This window comes from Notothenia rossii (genome assembly GCF_949606895.1).
Source record: "Notothenia rossii genome assembly, chromosome: 6".
Classification (NCBI taxonomy): domain Eukaryota; kingdom Metazoa; phylum Chordata; class Actinopteri; order Perciformes; family Nototheniidae; genus Notothenia; species Notothenia rossii.
This window is the reverse complement of record NC_136909.1, coordinates 9,167,317-9,189,887: the sequence shown is the minus strand read 5'-3', so window position 1 is coordinate 9,189,887 and position 22,571 is coordinate 9,167,317. Positions and strand designations below refer to the sequence as shown.

Sequence of the window (22,571 nt, the reverse complement as noted above, 5' to 3'; positions counted from 1 at the left end):
GTGCCTGGGCACAAGAAGTTCTACTTAAAAAATGCAGAAGCTAGACTGACAATGCAATCTACATTGGTTACCCATAGAAATACATAATCATAATTGTTTTAATGTACCTATAAGGCACAACAAGGGCTGGCCCCACTTTACATTTCTGAATTGTTATGTTCCCTCGCTGAGATCATTTAAGTTTATTGACCTATAGACCAAAATGTTGGCTTAAAACTTAAAAAACACTATGCTGTAAGGTATATGTCATTTAACACTCTGTTTTATCTTATGACATTTGTTATATATTGTAATTATTCCTGCATTTATTATTGCAATATTATGTTCCTGCAGTAAATCAATCTTGCCCTTTTTTATTTTATGTATCGGGTATGTGTCTAGCATTGTTGGAGGTGCCTGAGATTTAGGACAATAAAGCCTTTAAATCTGGAAGTCAATGTGACTGTTGCAGCTGTGGCTTTCACCCTTAAATCCATATTTTCCTAGTTGTAAAAAACACTGTCAGTCAATAGTTTTAAGAAGCAAAACCACCTGTTTCCTATGCACTTTGTCCTATAATGTTGCATTCAGTGAAGCTTTAACAGGTTTTTTTATTGCTATTTCCTGTTTTACTTTCTCTTTTTTTGTTAACGTTTGCATTGTTCACCACCTAGTGACAATGGTTCCCAAAGCCACTTTGTAAATACACGGTACTCACTTTCACAGCTACCAACATGGAGTCAAGGGGCTGGTCAGATGTTTTCTGATCAGATTAATAACAACTCTTCAAATAAATCTACTCATCGTCACCTGAACCCTCATCCCACTACACAACTGTCCTTCATTCCTGAGCTTCTTTGCGTGACCTGCAGATACACTCCTGATTGTGGCGCGTCACAGAGATGGGAAGGAATGAGCTTTTCCTGCCGCTGCCACCCATCTGCCAGGCTGACAATTGACAGACGTGCTTTTATCTTTCACTCTGTTAAACACATCTTCCTGATGACCGTAAGAAGGCTGGATAATGGAAATGTTCTTTTGCTCAAAAACACAAGCACACACACATTCACGCAGACAGTCCCATCCATATGTTCTGTATTATGGTCCTAAGCGTGTAAGAAATGTGGATTTATACAGGAAAGACCTGCTATTTTAGGATTGATCCTCCCCACATACAGTATTATGTGCTGATATTAAATATCTAAATGTTATGGTTTTCATCTGTGTTTCCCCCACAATGGTATGTTTTTTTAGGATGGAAAATGTATGAAAAACTAACAGATGGTAGGGGAGAATTTCTATATTCAATTTCCTGTCCTTATTACGTGGGTTTCGCCACACCCCCATCTCTTTAGAAGACTGTAGAAGTGACCATCAACTGGTGGCCCTCGGGCCACATCCGGCCCGCCAGACATTCTGATCCGGCCCGCACGGCGGGGGTGACTGTGGCGTTGGCGGAGTGGTTACGGCTCGTCCACACAGCAGCTTTGAAAAAATCTTGAAAATCTTGGAGGCGGGCGTGTCTGAAAGCTTGAGGATTTTTTGTGAGCAACGCGACCAACAACCAATCACATGAATCTCCCGCCCCGACATACAAAGTAATAGCAATGTTAAAACGAAGTAAACTGGATATAAAATCCCCAAACATTCATTCCCAACATTTTTTTAAAGCTGCTGTGTGGACGGAGCAGTCCTGCACGGGTCTGATTTTCAAGACCCGCACCCGCGACGTGCAATACCGAACCCGCCCCGCTACCCGCACATATTGCCAATTAGTTCCGCAACCCGACCCGACCCGCCGGCACAAGATCCGCAACCCGACCCGAACCCGCATACATATAAGCAGTGAAGCTTTCAGACACACCCACCTCCAAGATTTTCAAGATTTTTTCAAAGCTGCTGTGTGGACGGGGCGTTAGTGCTTTTGCCCCCCACTCATTCTTTTTTTACAACGTCTCATGAGTAATGTGCAGCATCGGAGTCCAACAGAGAGGCAGCAGCTGCGGGACAGTAGCCTGCATACTGCGTAGCCTTCCCTGCCCTGAAGAAGAAGTGATCATAACGCCCTAGCTATTTCACCTCTATAATGATAAATAGGCTTGTAAGCTCTCAAATAGCAAATTAAATATAAATACCTTAGAGCGCTCCCACTTTAGAGACAGGAATTGTAGCCTAAACCATTTTGTACCATTGGCGTTACTTGTTATGCAATATGTTATATAATATATATTTCGTTTCAGAGTATCTTTGTTGCTATGTTAGAAAATGTTAGCATGCCAACACACTAAACTAAAATGGATAACACCTAAAAATACCTGATGTTAAATATCAGCATGATAAGTGTGAGTAATAAGTGTTAGCTTGTTAGCAGGCTGATGCTAACATTTAGCTTCAATCCGCATGGATGTACATCAGTTATGATGTATCACCTGCTAGCGGTTTCTACAATCACGCACAATATCCTCAGCTTTCAAGTGTCTTCATCAGTATGACAGGACATTGTTTTTGTTTTTATTTTTCTTCCGTTATTTCTGCTTTTTGCTTCATATGAATGCTATTCCGTTGTATTTGCATCTTAGCAATAATGTACAAATACTAAAGGTTTTGTTTTCATGCATCAAGAAAAACATGTAAATGTGTGTTTTATTAATTTACCACTGAAACGAAATGGACTTTTCACTTATAGGATACACGCTGTTCACCATTAAAATATACATATCCGCCCACTTGACCTTTAATCAAAGTGTTCAGTCTATGCCAGCCTTTCATTTTCGAGAACAGCAGTAGCAGTAGTCTTTCTTTGTAAATAGTAATATTCAGATAAACTTTCCTCACAGACACAAACAAATGAGCAAATCATTTATCTTCTATTAAACCGAGCTCAAATGGAAACAATCCAGTGGAGGAAAATAACATAACCATTTCATGCAAAATTAGCTCTGTTGAAGTTTGCAGAGTCATAAATCTATATTCTAGTGAGTCTTAAAGTAACCGTTAGGTGGGATCTTGTGGCTTTTTAGGGAGGAACTGCTGAATGTCTCTTTGGAGCTCCTTGTTGCGTCTCTGGGCCTCGTCTCGGCTTCGCTCAGCATTTCTCAGGCAGATATCCAGGGCGGCCACTTTGCTGCGATCGGCCTCCAGGCCGGACTGGAGCTCTGCCACCATGGCCTTCAGCTCCTTGTTCTCCCGCTGCAGACTGCAAGAGACGGTGAGAGACACATGAGGCTCACACAAAAATCTATTCTGGAAACAGCCAATCTCTGTGATAGCAAAAACAAACAAATCCAAGAATATTAAGTAAAAGTCCCCGATTGAATTCCCCTGTTTTCAATCTAAATCAACTTGTAACAAGAGTTTCCTGGAAGTCAGTGTCATTTTCTTGATTCTAGTCCAGTCATCTGTCCACATTTAACTTTCATTTCTGCAATATTCCCAAAACAAGAAACACTATTTTTGGAACAAAATGGCGCTGGACATAAAACACTATTAGTTGTCAACAGTTCAAGACACAATTTCTGGCAGGTGCCACACAGGAAATGTTTTCTGAATATAATTAGATTTCAATCTTGTGTTTCACTTTAATCTTGGTGTTAGAATTGAAGGACTGCATGCTGCTCCTTTGAGATCCAAGTTTTTAATGAAGTGCAGCAGGAATTACATGATGTGTTGGCCAAACCGAAAGTTAGCATTGTACTGGTTCCCATGACATAAAGCAAATGGATTTTCTTTGCCCATAAGATTAGATAAGGTGAGATAGTACTTTATTGTTAACCCATTGTTCATTTATTGTACGGAAATAAGCTCTATGGAAAGCAAAGGTTAAGATAATGCCAAATGTTGTTCAGCAAGATACTATTTACTTAATATAACCAATGTTGTAATTTGTTCAAGGTAAAGCAGAAGCTCAGGTCACATGATAGTGATTGACCCTTTTCCAGCCACTAGAGATATTTTATTTGATGTCAGTTGTTAAACTCTTCCAGCTAAAACTAAGCGACAGACAAATTACTCAAAACCAAAATTGATTTGGTTGTTTTCAAGGATGTTAAGCTAAAATAGTTCCTCAAAAGATATTGATCACCTCAATATTCCATTAGACAACATTGTTATAATAGTAATATTGTGGTAAATAACTGCTTTATCAGTGATAGTAACTTAAAACTTGAAAAGTGTGTAGCCTACAACATGTTTCTTTAATGGCAAGGGTCTCTGGTATGTAATTCCTCACCTTTCTACGAGCTGGCTGTCTGTCTTCTGCTCCGGCTTGTTGGTGGGTGTGAGGATCCCTATTCTCTTCTGTTGGGACAACCCAGGCTGGGGGTCACTGTCTGGTTTTTTGGGGCCCGCAGAAGAAGAACTTGTGTTGTCACTTCCTCTTCGGGCCACTAACTTCTTCTCTCCCCCTCCAAACAAAGACCCTGAACTCCGGAGGTCCAGGATCTTAAAAATGTCCTCTGACAGCGTCCCACTCTTCTCCTCCATGCCCTCCTGGATTTGGCTCCAGCGGTTCAGGGCGTCCGCCTTGGCAGGCATCCCAGTGAGCGGGCAGTTGAAGGCTGGCAGGGTCTGGGTGCGTTTTCGGGGGCTTCCCGACCAGCCGTCTGGTGTGGGGGTTCGGGGGTCCTGCTGAGGAATCAGGGGGCTGAAAGAGTCTCTGCTGGGACCCGGACTGTCGATATCCTCCTCCTCTTCTGGAGACTCAGACAGAGAAGCATCTCCCATCTGAGACAAAAGCACATGAAGGTTAATAACAGATTTAGATCTACTTCCTCGCACAATGTGACATGTTCAATATGATATGGAGCGTTTTTAACAGATCCCAGACTTCAAGGAACTTTATGATGAATCTCTTATTATGTTATGTATTATTTATATTGAGTTAATATTCATGCCAGTGTTACAATACAATATATGTACTTTGATTCTTTGACAGCATTGTTTTTTTGCCCAGAAAGTACATTTATTTCAATGATTATCAATATTTATGTAAATTATTGTCATACTTTTTGAACAGTTTTAATAAATTGCCCATTAATATGTGTTTTGGCACTTGTCTTTCTTTAACAAAGGAACATTGATTTGGGACTTTCTTGAGACTTGGACAAAAATGTGCTCGTACCTCTGCAGACTCCCAGCCCACGAAGCTTCGGGGCGCGTTCTTCTTGCTCTCAGCCTTCTTTGAAGGCGGGGAGGGAAGAACGTCTTTGGAGAGAGGAAACAGAGCCTCGTGCTGTCGGATCATCACCGTCATCAGCTTCTGGATCTGAGGAGTCGCTGTGAAGAAAACAAACCTGGAAAGATTATCATCAAAACGTCTTCTCTTCAGGTTTTTCTTTTTATCTTTTAAAAAGTATTTTCCAGATGTTGAGTAATAACGACTTTTAGAGAGAAGTATAAGCCTAATTGGGACCAGAATATCAGACACATGATTTCAACACAATCTGCACACATGTTGGTTGGTCAGCAGTGTGTTATCTTACCCTTCATCACAGAGATGGGGTCTTCTATCTGAGGTTTGAGCAGGTTGATGCCCATCACTGTGGCCAAGTTCTCCACATTCATCTTGTTCACACTGGAGTGCTGCTGCACCTCGAACAAAAACCTGCAAAAAGAGAAAGCATAGAAAGCAGATGGTCTTAATATTAGTTGGGACGGAAACTGATCCCAGAAGAACATTTGGATTAGGTTTTAAACAAGAGGGATTTAGGATCTGGTAAATGTACCGGAAAGTGTCTTCCTCAGGGACGTGTCATTGAACAACGATGTTCTCTCTAAACAGAAATTAACGGGCTGTACCAAATTGTTCAAAGTTTAGCTCATAACATGGACGTCGAAATTGTAATTCAGCATTCAAAAGCTGACCAGAATGTAGTTGTTTATGTTTATAAATCCACTTAGTTTTATATTATCTGTAGGATTAGATTCAAGTGGTGGATGCGTAATGTCATAGCACAAAAATATCACATGTTTGGAGGGGACAAAGCCTTGTTACGAGTACGTTAATGTGTATATTAGTTCCCCTTTTACTTTCTCAACCCCTTTCTCTCAAACATACAAACACACACACACACCCTCAACATGAGCTCAGTCCTCAATCTGCATTTAATTATGTTGACTAAACCAACACATTTTAAGTAAAATGTGATATATTCATTCATGGTTAAACTAGATAATCGAATGTATTTAATCCAATATATATCCATTTATTTAAAATGAAGATACAAAATATACATATCTATGGTGAATATATTGAACATTCAATGACATACAGTACATATGAAGCTTCATTTGTAAACCTTTTTGTTATAGCCCTAATTGGCCTCATTGTCTAACCAGGAATGTCCCATAATGCTTTGCAATCCAGTTTGTACTCACCGACAGACATAACTGAGAAGGTTGTAGTTGGTTCTGGGAAGAAGAGCAATTTGTTTTTCCAACTTTTTCCAACCCTGAGAGGACACATGAGGAAAAGATTAAAGAACAAGGCCTCACAAAATACCACATGACCTCTCCTACATGTACACTCGAACATTATATAGTATATATATTATACTGCAGCCAAACGTACCTCTGAGCTGCTCGAGTCCAGCAGGTTCGTGCAGTCCAGGAAGTCTTGGTACTGAGTCCAGGGCACCACGGGCTCCGGGAGCTCGCGCAAGTACAATTTGAGCAGAGACGCCACCGTGTGGACATCTGTGTCACTGTGGGTAAGGACACATATTCTACAATTAACATGCAAATACTGTGTAACCTAAATAAAAAACAATACGCTTCCATGCATTTTTCCTGATGCATCATTGACTTTAGTGATGGGAATCACGGCTCTATGAGGGGAGCCGGATCTTATGGCTCTGTTCCTTTCCGAGAGCCGTTCAAAAGACCAATTTTTAAGGGGGCGGGGTTACTAGGTTTATCTGCGTAATAATCATCAGGATAATGATTGACTGTATTGCCAGACCTAATGTCTCGTGCCTAAACCTAACCAATCAGAGGCACTCCTGCCTAAACCTAACCAATCAGAGGCACTCCTGCCTAAACCTAACCAATGAGAGGCGCTCCGGCCTAAACCTAACCAATCAGAGTAGGGGCGGGTCTTCACGGAATACGCTTGGGGAACAAAATCAAGCTTTTTCACTGTTCATGTAAAGGCGAGTGGAAAAGAACGGCTCTCACCAATTAAGACTCTGTTCCCTTTGTTCGTAGCAAAGAGCTGTTCAAAAGAATCGGATCGTTCGTGAACGTAACATCACTAATTTACTTGCAGTCTGCTTGATTACATGCTGTGAATGTAAGGTCCCGGCCACACAAGGACGAATACGGCTAAACCTATGGGCTAAATGCATGGGATTATCGCAAACGCAATCGCAAAAAACCTTCCGTCCACACGCAATATTCACCGGATAGTGTCTGTCCACACGAGACAGCTCCGTTTAGCTCCAACCGCTGGAGAAGCTGCAGTACATATGCAGGAGCCTGTACGTGGCGCTGTAACTTCCTCCACAAAAGCAGCGAAGAAGCATGGTTGTCATGGTTGCCCTTCTGTTTATTCTCCGCGCTGGGGGCCGAGGGCATAGATATATATAAAAACTAGATGGCTCATGGGAGATTTTCCAGCGTAGCTGACCGGCCGCCATCTTGCCACAGTCAACAGTTACTCTGATTCGCGTTATGGTAGCTGTTGTAAGGTGAGTGATCTGCACAAAAATACTCTTAACTCGCTGAAATCTTGACTGATTTACAAACGGTTTGGTTTATTATAAACATTATTAGCATGGCTATGATACAGGATGCTTGGACATGTTGAAATTGCAGCTTTTCTTTGTGTATGTGGTTGTATTTATTAGCTGGCTAATAACAAGAGGCTGTGAGTGAGACCTAGTATTACAAAGTTGACCCAGCAACTTTACACCAGTGGGAGAGGCAGAACTACTCTTTCTTTTCAACTTAACTTAAGTTACACATTATTTCTTCCAAGTGGTTTGGCTTGTTAAAAACATCTTGCATTATGATACAGGAATTTGCTGGCTTTGTGTTTACAGAAGTACCTGACTATGCCGGACTTTTGTGCAGCCTACGGATGCTCCAATCGCCGCTGTCTGCCACCTACTATGTATTTATTAAATCTTCATGTTCCATGAGACGCAGCACTTTGTTCCCCCATATGTTTATGATTGCTCAGTCTAATAAACCCATAACATGGTTGTGAAAGAATACCAAAGCTGAAGCTGGACGATGATTGATTGTTGGTGTGCTATGTGTCACCGTGTGTCTTATTGGTTTTGTGTAATACTGTATTTTATTGTGTGCAGCTGGTCCTTATCTCCAAGACACATTTAAAACAAATAACCTTGAACCTTGAAGCCCCATCTCTCCCCACCTGCCCCTGCTTCCTACATCCCCTCCACACCACACCAAGTTGTTCTTCTTAATAATAATAATACATTTATTTTGGGGGGCCGCCTTTCATAACACCCAAGGACACCTTACAGGGGCATAGGGGCAATATAGGGAACAATTTAAACAGTGGATTTTGTGATATATCAGCCGGGGTGAGACAAAACAAACCATAAATGGACTACAGAAGGACACAAAAGGACACATGGTACAGTTTATATTATTCTTGGTCTTTTTTCAATAACATATTTCAAAGGTTCTGGATTTGTTTACAAATCTAGAAACTAAATACAAAACTAGGATGATATGAAGATCTCATGTCAAAAATAATTGTGGTAAATGAGACAGAACTGGCCTGTCTGTGAGCACATTTTATGTTGGTTTGGTTCTTCTGATAAAGGTGTGAATATCTAAATAATATACCAACATATGCTATTGTCATTAGTTGTGTCCCTGTTCTTCAAGCTAAGGCATTGCTAAATTAACAACTCTTGGCTTACAGAGTGGTAACATGAGACCGATTTTTATATATAAAATATAAATGTATTTTAATTTTATAATTTATTTATAATTTACTTTAAATATTAACAATATAATAAAATAAATGGAAATATATACACCGGCAAATATTTAATATAAATACCTTGTGTGTGTGTGTATAGCTATTGCTTTATCTGATTAATGTTATTTTCGTATGAAAGTCCATGATTATAAGTATGCAGTATCATAACGACATCTTTGATGTTTATAAAAAACCAAACCGTTTGAAAATTGTTTGAAAATTGAGCAAGCTATGGTTATTTAAATAGTAAACCATAATGTTATGAATGAGAGAACTGCCTGTAGCAAGATGGCGGCCAAGTGGCAACGTCGGTCTCCATTGGCCAGCAGCGCGGGTGAGTCATCTAGTGTTTGGGAACCGGGCAGAGTTTTTCGCCAGTCCACATGTATTAAAGTTTTAATCTTCCGGACAAAATTATGAAAGTGCCAGTTAAAGATCTTCGTTGCTATTTATTGAGCTTTAAAACAAATGAATAACGAATCTATATAATATAATAATAAAAATACATGGAGCCTCTCTTTTTCCTCCCTCTCTTCGGACAGCGTCAGTGTCTGTCTCAAGCAGCAGCTGATCCAGTAATGAGTGACCCGGCAGTAAAAATAAACATATTTATAACTAGTTTAGGTAGATTGAGAGGTAATTAAAATAGCTAAGGGTGATGATCTGACTTGAAGTGTGTGTTTTGCTCTGTTCACCGCTGCATCACAGTGGGAGGAGCTGCAGGTGAGCAGAGCTGCGTGTCTCCGTCCTGTCAGATTAGACTTCACTCGCATTTATGTCCATATCGAGAGAAAGAGAAATAATCTGAATTCAGTGTGCAGTTTACTTTGACGCTGGGGTGAGCAGCAGAGGCGGGGCTATTGTGTCATCATTATCAGAAAATGATCGTATAGGGCGCACACACGGAGCCGTTGGACCCCCCAGAGCGTTGCGTATGCCGTTCTATCCACCTTGGGACCCGTTATCGTTTCCGCAGTTGTTTACTGTCATATTCGGTCGTCCTCGTGTGGCCGAACGGTCTATATGACACTAAACAGTAACGCAAACGACCGTTTTCGTCCTCGTGTGTCCGGGGCCTAAAGCCATTGGAAGTTGTGGTCTTTGCCATCATTGTCGTCACTGCAGATAGGCTCTCCTGTAAAGGGTCCTTTAATCATTCAGAATGTGAGCCAAATTATTATCTGAAGTCTACTCTACTCTTAAAAATAAACAGCCCCACGGGGTAAAACCAATAGAAATTCAAATGAATAGTAGTTTTGTTTGAAAATCTGTTTCTCCAGGGCAGTTTGGCAGACACACTGTGGGGAGGAAGGGCTGCCCGCTACCGCTAACGTTCTCTCAGCTTCATAAGACCTAACCTAGTCTAATTATCCACAGAGGCCTGTCCAAAACCTATGAGCCCACTGAATCAAATGTTACTGTAAAAATAAGGGTTTCTCCAATGCCATGTGGCCAGCTTCTCTAAAACCTCATGGTCCAGATGTCAGAAGACTAGAATATTTCATGCTGTTAAAAGCAGAGGCAAAAAACGCTAAGATCTAAAAAGTGTTTGTTAAAAATGTTTCTTAAAACTGGGTCAAAAGTCAGTTGATGAAAGCTTCTCGCAGGCAACAAGACTCAAAGGGGGAAATGATGCCCCTAAAGGAGACCAAATGAAAAGCACATTTACTTTGGTTAAAATTACACATGTCTCTGTGTTTGTACATTTTGGGAAACAATTGGGATAATGTAAGTACACAACTAAACAAATATAACATTAACATGTATACATTTTGATGTGGGAATGTTATGTTAAACCTTTAAATATAACATGTTTAAGAGTTATTTTCCCTTCTTGACCAGATTTGTAAACATTTACATGGGGTTGTTGTACAATCCACGGTCTTTACAAAGTCCTCCAGGATTGTGAGGTTCTTGACATTTCTGATCTCTTGGCTTAGTTTTGTATATTTGGCTTAAGCAACAGGCATGGATTCAATTTCATTGTTTGGGCTCCAAGAGTAAAGTTTGAGGGGAAAACGCCTAACCTTGTGTTCACTGTTAGATTTATGGCCCGCAGTTTGACGATCTTTCATCAGCCTTTTTGACTGCGTTCATACTAGATTGCAGACAAACATGTAAGCTTGAATGTTTAATGAACTTTTCTCTGAGAAGTTGAGTAACACAGGCTTCCTCCTGCGTGACTGAACAGGATGTGGTGTCGCCTTCAGATCAGACGCTCTGCATCTCTCATTTCTCCTTGGGTTCTCAGAAGAAAAAAAAAAGCTGATGCTGATCGATTGAGGTTAGAACTTTTTCTCCTTATATAGTAATGACCTTTTTAACTCATAAATGTGCCAACCTGCTTTAAAGATTGCTTTAAATTGTGCCCTTTCAAGTGTTTTAAGGTAACCACTTTATGCTGAGTATTTCCTGTTTGTTTCATAACCCAAATAACCCTATTCCAAATATAGTAAATGCTACATAATATATATTCACGACTGAAATATACTTGTGTATATCAGTAAAGGTTAGGGGCTTCCAATAATACAAATAATGTTATATTGAGGTGGAAATCTTAAAATGTTTTAAATGATTAACTAATATAACACCATGTTACTTTGTCAGTTAACTACTAACATTAAGGCATTATTTTTTGTTATACAAATACTGAAATTATATGTTTAAATATACAAATGAGGCATTATCTTATTAAATATCTGGTAATATGCATTCATTTCTATAACATAAATGTGAACCATCCATTTTAACCACTCCATGAATCATAAATGACGGTCATGAGTCTGAAAACACTATTTACGACATGTATTAAGGAAAACATTTTATATAAGTCAGGCTCTGAGTGAAATGTGAACAAAGCACTTTGTAAAAACCTTCAGAAGACTGATTAAAATTAAACTTCAAAGGTGTATGGTGTATGTCTGTTCTACTGAAGTGGAGATATCTGGTGAAAAAGGATGAGAACAACCTCAGTTTGAGAAAACGGCCTTTGACGATAGGTATTGTTAAATGAATTCATGTTGTACACATTACAGGAAAGTAGGGTCAAGATGTGACCTAATGTATAGATACCACCATGAAACTTCCCCAGGTCATTACTGATATACAAACAGAATCTTTTTGTATTTTAAGTTTTACTTTATGTTTAAAAATGCAAATTAGGCATTATTTAACTTATTATTATTTCAACTGTTGGTGAATTAAGGTAGTATCTAAGACACAAATAGACTAAGTTAGTGAAATAAACACCCACATGTGGATGTTCTTCCCACTAGCCTCAAAGAAGACACATTATGGAAGCAAAATGGTCCAACATCTTTGTATTCAGTCTGTTCTTACCTGGGGAAGGAGGGCCTCTCTCCGGCGTCAAAGGCGTCTCTGAACTGTTTGACTGCGTTGTCTTGACCCGGCAGGCGGAAGATGCCCTCCTCATTCAGGCCGTGTTCCTTGATGTACTCCACACACTTCTGGACCAGGATCGGCACCATGTGAGGCCCAAATCGCTGCTCATATGTGACAATGTCCATGAGGCCCTTTCCAAACACTGCAAAGGGGTATTAAGTTACATCTTAGACTACTTAAATTATGAGATTAGAAAACGTTTTACACCTTCAAATTTGAGATTGATCTGAAAGATGTAGATATTCTTAGGATATTCTAGATTTCACATGTGCTTCTTGTTTCATGGCAAAAACGCCGACGTTCAGTCACGAAAGTTCCAAAAGTGTACTGTATAACTTAACAACTCAAAAAGTGCTGACAACATTTGAAGACGATATACTTAATTATTAGGAAGGAGTTTGCTACAGAACAGTGCCTTTAAATGGCTAAAAGTGCACTTTATTTTCCAGAGTGAAGATATTTGTATTTATTTACTTCCAGCCATCATGCCTTACTCCCAATTTTACGGTAGCTTAGCATAAAGACCGGATATGTCTAGCATGGCTGTGTACCAAGGTAACAATAGATTTAGACCCCTAGAAGCATCGCTAAAGCGTATTCATTCAAATGATGTATGATATTTGTTTAATCTCTACATAACACGTTTTAAACGTCCTGGTTTTGTGGGGGGTCGTGAGCTGGACCATTTCTTGCCAGAGATAGTGACTTCCTGGCTTTCCTTTTTGATCCTGAGCTAAGCTAAGATGTGCTATAAAGCAGGGTAATTCCCTGTTTCCAGCTGTTAGCTCCAGCTACACATTGTTGTGCAGTGGTAACGATCTCCTCATTTACCTCCAGGCAACAAAAACAACTAAATCCATCACTAATTTAGGAAAATATCCACATAATCCTTACATTTACGGTAAAGTCTTGTGACTAAAGAAAGTTCCAGCGTTTTGCATAACAATATACATTTTTACTGAACCTCCACTTGTTGGTACTCCAATGACCCGGCGCAGGGTGCGGACCCACTCCTCCAGATCACTCTGAGAGTTAGCCATGAACACATAGGGACATCGCTCTCTGTCTCCTGACGTACCTGGGAAATCATGGTTGTTTTTAGAAAATGGCATCTTAGTACAGCAAAAAAGTGGGCACACGCCTTTCAGTAATCTATATAAGATTTCCGGAGAAGATCTAGATTGCTATCAGTTTGTGGTCGTTTCTGAGTTTCCATTACGCAGGTAAAGTGCAGAGTCATGCTGTCAGACACAAGAAACAGACATGTCATGTAATTATTTATAGTAATGATGGTATACAAATCAAGCTTTAGTGGACATTTCTATGAAGACTATACGTGTATTACGAGGGCATTCAAAGTTAATTTTTATGTATTTATAATGCTCATAAACACACATCATATGTGACTTAGAAGTGTGGATTATTTTAAATAGTTATAAAGTAGAGGCTCACAATATATTATCAACATCAAGCTGCAGTCTTACAGTAAACTATAAACGTAACATAAATTATAATTGTATCTGTTGAAGTAAAAATGTATGACTATCGTATTGAATGCTGATCATAACGTTTTGTGTGTTGGTCTTAAGTAAGGCATTTTCATGCGGTTAAAATAACCTATGCTGCATCATAAGTGGTTGTTGTGCTAATTCAATGTCTTATATATAACACTAACACATGCATTGATACCTTCTCTTCCCATTCACACCACATGTTATATTAAAGCACAATTTTGTGACTTTGTTCACTACAAACTCTTCCTCCTACTTATACTTACTCATACTTTTGAAATGTCCCTAGCCAATTTTCAGTGGTTTAATTAAGTAGATTTACTCAAGTACAGTACTTAAAGGTGGGGTAGGTAAGTTTGAGAAACCGGCTCGAGATACACTTTTTGTTATATTCCATGGAATGCTCTTAACATCCCGATAGCAATTAATATCTGAAGTGCTTTGACAAAAAATCCATAAAAAAATATCATCTGTGGAAGCCGTAGTACTGTAAAAAGCACGACCAATCATCTGAGCCGGCCCGGCTAAAGCAACTGGATGGCCTACCTGCCTGTCAGCCTTCCATCTGTGCACAAAGTTATCTCGTGCCCTCATTGGTCATGTGCGCGTTTGTGTGTGTTGGAGGAGGGGCTCTGTAAGGAAGTGGCAGATTTGTTCCGGCTGTGTATTTTCAAATTCTAGCGCACTCGAGCTGGTTTCTCCAAAATTACATACCCCACCTTTAAGTATGATGTTTGGGTACTTGTGCTTTACTGAAGTATTTATATTTCATGCTACTCTACTACATTTTAGAAGCCTAGACATATTGTACTTTTTATTCCAAAAAATGTGTTACTAGTTACTTTACATATTAGGATTACTTGTTTATACAAAATATAAATAAACTAACACATAAACTATTATATATAATTTCAGTTTAAGATATCGAGCAGCAGTATATAAAGTAATTAAATTAGCTTAACCTTTACCAGCAGTGATGAACACGTTAATGCATGAATAATAATAATCCAGTCAATAAATATTTATGATTCTGAAATGGGACACGACGCACAATAAGTACTTCAAATCAAATTTGATGCCTATACTTTTTTTTACTTTTACTCATGTAAGATTTAGTATACAGGACTGTCGCATTTTTACTTAAGTACAACATCTAAGTACTTCATCCACCTCTGCCAATTTTGCGGAACAGCTCACCGTCTTCAAATTCAGATTATATTTCTTTCCTTTTAATATCTGTTCTTAATGTTTTTTATTATATTTATTACTGTTAATCTTACTGTGTTTATGTATGTCATTTTTGTGAAAACCTTTTTGGAAATAAACCAAATTCAGACTATCATTATGTTAACATATGTACTATTATAGCATACTATGAGTCTTTACTGCAGTTAATTGTTGAGGTGAGTATTTGTAGTCATGAAGTATTATAAGCCCCATTTTTCAACCTATTTTCTTAGTCTCTCTCTATATTTTGCTGTAACAATGTAAATGTCCTTCTGACGGGACGGATAAAGGAATTTGTATTCTGATTCTCTATATAAGTAGTTGTGAGCATTAATAAGACCTTTTTAATTAATTACAGAAACACATCCTTAATGCTTAATGACTAATACACGTGGATGTGTCTCTGCTGTAATGCCACAATAAGACAACGGCACAAGGCATGGAGGTCCCTCTCTAGACAATGCATCTTAAAGTCTGTTATGATCTTTTTCAAAGGTTGATTTCATGCTTACGTGGGATGATTTCGAAGATGTACTTCCCGGGGTCATCAGGGTTCGCAGGGAGTTCATTAACTTTACTGAACCGCAGCTGGATGACTCCCTGGAGAACACACACTACGTTAGTGAAATGTTCAAAAGAGAAGTTAACAACCAACCACTAATATGAGTTAGTTTTCATCTGTCAGAGTTATCAGAGTCCATGTCAGCAGGTATTTTCCCTGCATGTGTAGCAGTTTCTTTCATTGTGACACCATTGTGCTTTTGCTGGTTTACAAAACTTAAAAATGCATGACTATCCTAACTGCTTATCCATTACCATTAGGGTCCACATCATATTTTATCATGTCTAGATTATCCAGAGGCAACTCATATTGCTCGTCTTTGCAGGCTTACTTGCAGATTCTGGTCTTTTTAAAGACAAAGCACATGGTATACCTTTATATCGTTTTATGAATAGCCAAAATATCTAACCTGTTCACAAAGAATGACATCTCATGTAATTGTTTGATATTCAGTGGAATAAATATAAAAAATGAACAACAAATCCGCTCCCCATCACTCTTAAACATTGGAATACTACCAAGTGTGTAGTCATTTATTCGATATCACGTAATGTTGCAGGTCATCAAAACAGTGACTCAAGTCTAATTCATAATGACTTTTGTGCTCTATACCCAGTTTAAATTACAGCACATTCATTGTATACTGTATATTTCCCTTTTCACATTATGAAGCCTATTTCCTCTTTATCCCCCTACTGCCCCACACCCTTATTTCTGTTTAGAAACAAAACCAAAGTGGACATGACTAATTATTGTCCCTGCATGGGTTTACGATTTTTTTATTCAACATTTTTTCCAGGATGCTTTTCTGGCTTCCTGTTTCACTATCACTCATCTCTAGACAGGAACTACATCTGAGGATTTTGGTAGGCCTTCTTAAATGTATATGGTTTATAATTTGACCATGCTACCTTTTGTAGGGGTTTTGCAATCTTGAGTCAACAAGAGATATTTTGGGTTTTTTGGTGTTGCCAATATGAACTACCACTTTCTTTTCCATGCACTGCTCATTGTTCACAGTCCAATTAGCAACTTGAGATGCAACAATGGACGTGTAATACAACATCTAGTGTAGGGAAATCAAAGTGCGTCCGATACCAAAATCGTATTACTGTATGTCTACAGATTTAGGGGTTTTGTTTTGCAATCTTTGCAAGTCGGACTAGTCTATTCGAGGTTTAAACATGTAATATTTGTACCTTTTTTGTTTTAGCTACTACTATTGCTGCAAGAGGGGCAAACTGCACCCACCAGTAGGAGAGAAGTTGCATATCCAACAATGTGAAAGGTTTTCAGTTTCCTAATCTTTAGCTTCAGGTGGTCAGAGTGTGTGGTTAGTTCTAGGAAAAGGATATGTGTTTGGTTAAAAATAAGGATGCCTATTTTTGTTGTTGAACGTCAAATAACGTGGCGTAAATTACATGTGTGATGGCAATTTGCTTACGTAGGAATTTGATTTCAGATGTGACATACTTCAGCAGACTTCATCCTTTGCATAGGTCATATTTACTATGACTGCAGTAACCATGTAAATAAATGATGATGGCTTTCTAAACCAAAAGTAAGTGAAGCAGATATCTGACAAATATCTAACGCTGACAACGGCCATTCAAGAGGGAAAATAGTCTGAAACAAGTGTTTGTCTTTGCTTCACCTTCTTAAAGGTTTGTCAACATTTTGCACAACTTGTAAAGAAAAAATTAACATTTTTTGTTGAGATATTTTGGTTGAATGACATGATAAGATAAAAGAGTTTAAAAAAGCAGACCTTGGCCTCTTGTGAGGGTTTGTTTTGTGTACAGGAAGTGTGCAAACGGCAGCAGAGTGGTTGTGGTGTTGAATGGAAATTATTGAGGACAAATTTGTTATAAATGTATAGTCTATACATAATATTGATGTTTAAGACAAAAAGTGCTAACATTAGAGGACTAAATATGTGTCTTTAGATGATGCTGGTTAGCACTTTCTATATCTTCACATCACTGAATGTAAAGCAATTGTAATAAAGATGTTGAAATGTCTTTAACAAAGTCCTAACCCTACAAATAAATCGTGTTATGTGCCAAATAAAAAAAGCAATTCAGCTTTTCAAACTTTGGAATATCAGTTTTTGTAGATAGACTTCATTCTCACCTGCACAGGGGTCTCCTTGTCATCTTTGTGGTAGGTCAGCGTGCTTCCTCTCAGCACAAAGTACCGCTGCTGCCAGTTCTTCACCAGAGACCTCTGCTGCTTCTTCAGCCAGCCGGCCTTCAGGGGCCTCTCCATGGACCTGGGGGAGTTAGGGGAGCCCGGTATTGGGCCTCCCTCTCCAGGTGTCACACTCCTGGATCGCGCTGCCAAACACCACAAGAGAGCTGTTGGTAAAAGTGTCATGAACAACAATCGCCAGCGTGTTGTGAAACGACACCAAAACATCAGCGCTCAGCTCAACTGGAGCTAAGCACTTCCTCTTTTCTGAAGTGAGGCTGCTTCAGCCTATCAGGTTTCAGAGACCGGCGTGCTGTAGATTATTTTTTTCCCCACCTTTACGGTTTCATGCTGAAAGGAGTGGACCACTTTCCTGTGCTAGGTTCATGAATACAGCTGTGATTGTTCAACAGAAATAACACTGTGGTCTGCAAGAGACTGAGCATCAAACAATAAAATGCTGAAAGGTCAGAGATAAAAAGTTCACACTGCACAGTGTGGAATTTAGTGGCAGTGCAGCCACTGTCTCTTAAAAACATGTTATGGCCACTGTTTCAAAAAAATGATTATTGTTGTGTATTGAAAGAAAACTAAGTTGCAAAAGGTTAGAGCTAACACTTTGTTGTTATCTGGGGGGAAACAATACTTTCAACATGGTGCAACATGGAACATTGTCCCCCTTCAGTTTCTTTGAGAGTGACCCTGATGCTTTAATGGAGGGATGAAAGGCGGAGGTCTACGTGGCTCAGAGAGACAGAGTCACACGCAGGACTGAGGACCACACAGATATCTTGATCATGATTCAGCCCACTCGCTCAGTTGTTCTTAAATTCACCGTGTCTTGTTACTCAAGATGACAGAGGAGAAGAGAAGAAGAAGGGCCGCTCCGGGGTAAACAGGAAGCTGCCACATCAACGCCGGATGGCCGGCCGCACTTTGAAGGCCTCCACCTAGAGCTCTGAGGGTCCTTTGGTCTCATTTTAATAGCGTCACGTCCCCTGATTAGTGGAAAGTTAAAAGGCTGTTGAGGAACCCTGAAGCTCACACGTAGAGTGAGATGTCACACCACACCCACAACTCCTTTAAACGGGCCTCAACAGCACCACAAAGATGTGTTCAGGGACTGCTATTAACAGGACTTAAAATGCAAGACTCAGGACAGAAGAGTTACATATTCATAGAGTGGAGGCTTTTCATAAAACTTAAGAAATGGGAAATTTCATTAGATTTCATGGTTATAAATTTCCCTTGTAAAGTTGGGCGTACAGGGCGGGATTTCATAAATCAAGCACAATATTGTTAGTGTGTAATACTGAGGCACCGAGGCCCTTATAGCCCCATTGGAAACGTCTGATTTACAAAATAAATGGATAAATATGTCATCACATGCTTCTGTGATATAACTCTTTCTGTTTGTTTCCTGTACATCAATTTAGGCTGCATCTTGCAAGAAAGGTCTATATAAATAAAGTTTATTATTATTATTATGATCTATTTTTTTAATTTAATGTTTTCTTATTTTATATTATTATTATTGTTATTTTTTTTATTAATCTTGTATTTTCTTTTACTTGTAATCATAATGTTTTTAATTAAATAAAATGTTCTTTATTTTTCTTTATTTAATTTAATTGATTTATGTGACTTTTATTTATTTTTTTGTGAACACCAGTTTGGTTTTTTGGGGATGTATAATAAACACATTTAATCTGCTTTTTCTTTTCCTTATCAGTGTCTACATTCAATGACAGATATTAAATTCAAGAGGGTAAATGTAATATTATTCCAGCAGCAACAGCAGCAGTAGTAATAGTAGTAGTAGTTGTTGTAGTAAAGTATAGTGCAGCACACACCTTCAAATAGATGTCCTTTATTACGTTACTATTTTAAATGTAATTACTTGTTATTGATATTTCTCAAATCTTTATATGTGTGTTTGAGTTTATAAAAGTTAAAAAAGCTAAAATACATAAAAACTAAACAAGTATTCCTGTACACTGACAGACGTGTGCTTGTGCTTTCGAAATCCTAACATAAGGATGACTGTGCACACATCATACACACACTCACACCATACACACACTCACACCATACACACATAATCACATATACTGTATGGAGGCACAGTTACACACAGACAAAGTTCTGCAGAAACTGAGCTCTTGCATCAGTTTCCTGTTGAAAACCTGCGTCACTGCAGCTTCAAAGAATAAAATCAGTCACAGTTAGGGTCAACAAATCATGTCAAGGCAAACAAAGAAACAGGAGGGGGGTCGCCCGCTTTCCAGGAAGTCATGCTTTCATACTAAATTAAGAGCATGGTCATAATAGCACCTGATAGTCAGTCAACATGGAGCAGATCAAAATACATAGTACATGCAGCAACTTCCTTCCACAGTGCTGAAATACCACTGATTGTGAAAATGATTACAGAGAAAATGATGCAGGTAGTGTACAAAGACAGGACTGCATGAAAGAATATTTATCCAGCCACTACTTATGGGCAACCATCTTTTATTAAATGATGCAACCGCTGTGTGCTCTGAGCCTGAGAGAGGAAACCAGGCGCGTTACACACTGATGCCGCCCTACGCAAACAAGCACGGCTTTATGAAGTCTAGACATCTGTCGAGACACTTACTCTATATATAGTATCGACTGCACATCGTATGCATATCAACCACTGCACCACTAAATTGTTATGTAAAGGTGATTTAGGAAAGCACTCTAGAAGGGACACGTCAGATCAAAAAATATCATTTATGTATCCATTAGTAACCCTGTGTGTCATTGAATTCTTAAAGGAAAAATCTTGATGAATGGAACTTAACAGGGGCCTCGTTGAACAACAGCTAAACTATCAAAACATCTGTTTAATCTAATTCAAAGTCTTATTTATCCAGTCCTATCACTCACTTTCAAACAGATGCACTTTCGCTGACACCTTAACAGTTTCACCCTTGTGCATGCACTATACTTTTGAAGTGTTTCAAATAGTGCAGTTTTATTGAAAAGTCATGCTTGTTAACGCAAGATTGAATAAATGAGACTTTGATTTTACTGCATGGGTTGAGTGAGAGTTTGTAAATAGATGTGTTGGCATTGGTTTAAAAAACTGCTCCCATTTACTTAAATTCACAATAATTTTCTCAGTTTTTTCATTCTTAAAAACACCAAGGAGATTTCTTCAACATTTCAAGGTAACACACGGTGAGGAATCGTCATATACATATTCTTTTTTAAGTGATGCATTGCTTTAACCTTTTGAACGTCAAGATATGTTTTAATATAGAAACTGTTCATTCTATTTTGGATGACAGAGATTTATGTAAAGTGAAAGCCTCCGTTAACACACTGGTTACAATCACCACATGGTAAGCAACCACCAACATGCTCAAAAAACCAGAGATTTAGTTCCTTATAATACGATTTTCTGTAAACAAAACACCTATTTTACATTCATCCACATTATGGTTACTCAATAACAGCATAATTAAAGTACAAAAATAAACTACTTATTTTTTACATTTCCGAAAAATGTACATTGTATTTTTACATTATAATGTGTTCATCACTTTGATGCTGCAGGTTTTCACTTATATAATGCTGCCGGTTAGCTAACATTTCACAGAGGGATCAATTACGTTTTAATTTATTTAGTAAAACATTATTGTTTGAATATATTTTGTATTAATCTAAATCTTCAAAGCAACTAAAGACATTGTGAAGTACAAAGTGTAATATATGGCTCTGAATTGCAGTGAAGAAGAAGAAGTATAACGTAACAGGAAATGGAAATACTCAAGTTACATGAAACTGTCCACCACTGTAAGAAAACATCAACATCAACTGTTTAGTATATATTGAAACCACAAAAAACGTCAGTAATAAATCTGTTTGATAGAAAATTATGAATAATAAAGAAAATGAAGCACCAATATCATGGTAACTCGTTAATGCTGCATAAACCGTGAACTCACATGCAACAAGTGTAATATGTGCCTCTAAATTGTAGGTAACAAGAAGTATATAGTGGCAGGAAATGGAAATACTCAAGTAAAGTACCTCAAAATTGTTCTTAAAGTGCAGTAATTGAGCAAACTTTCTTAGTTACTATCCACTGCTGTAAAACATTACAAATAAACTGTTAAGCATGTTTTAAAAAATCCTCTGTACAATATCTATGTGATGCAAAATTAGGAATAATAAAGAAACATGTGTGAAGTGCCAAAAAAGTGAAGTGTGACAGTGCTGCACCCACAGTGGAGTCAGTGGACGCATCACCAGGCTTACCTATGCGAGCTGTCTCAGCTTTGAAGGTGCTGAAGTCCCAGTTGCGTCGGAGTTTCAGAGACATTGTCCTTAACTTAAACCAGAGGTCAGCATTTCATTTCACACATAAACCCCAACGGAGCACACACACACACACACACAAACACACACACACACACAATGTGGATACTGTATCTAACAGATCACACTTCCTACTTCCTGTGTGTTAATCTGTCTTCTTCTTCTTCTTCTTTTTTTAAGCTAAACGCGTCCCCTCATGCTGCCTTTACTTCCATGTTCATACTTGTTCTCATAGTGTCTGTATAAATGCCTCCCAGGCTGATTCAGTAAAAGCTGCAGGGCCCCAGGGTTCATGTAACAGTAGTGGGGACTTTTTTTTTAATAAATGACAAATGTTCGATAGTGTCACACAAAAGAAACCACGAGTGTCTCAGAAAGGAAATGTTTTTTA

The 22,571-nt window shown here is 38.6% G+C and overlaps 1 protein-coding gene across 2 annotated transcripts; it reads right to left on the bottom strand.

The window, feature by feature from the left end:
- Positions 1-2,581: 2,581 nt before the first annotated feature.
- arhgap25 (Rho GTPase activating protein 25) lies at positions 2,582-22,477 on the bottom strand. Of its 2 annotated transcripts, none has more exons than XM_079688056.1 (11): positions 22,121-22,477; positions 17,771-17,994; positions 15,588-15,675; positions 13,302-13,415; positions 12,275-12,479; positions 6,548-6,680; positions 6,355-6,428; positions 5,460-5,581; positions 5,099-5,253; positions 4,208-4,701; positions 2,582-3,175 (listed from the first exon to the last, which is right to left on the bottom strand). In XM_079688056.1, the coding sequence occupies exons 1-11, from the start codon at positions 22,182-22,184 to the stop codon at positions 2,974-2,976; spliced, it is 1,875 nt and encodes a 624-aa protein (XP_079544182.1). In that variant the 5' UTR covers positions 22,185-22,477; the 3' UTR covers positions 2,582-2,973. The 2 variants fall into 2 exon arrangements, with proteins under 2 accessions (XP_079544182.1, XP_079544183.1); XM_079688057.1 differs by having other exon boundaries at positions 17,771-17,973; positions 22,121-22,475.
- Positions 22,478-22,571: the final 94 nt, after the last annotated feature.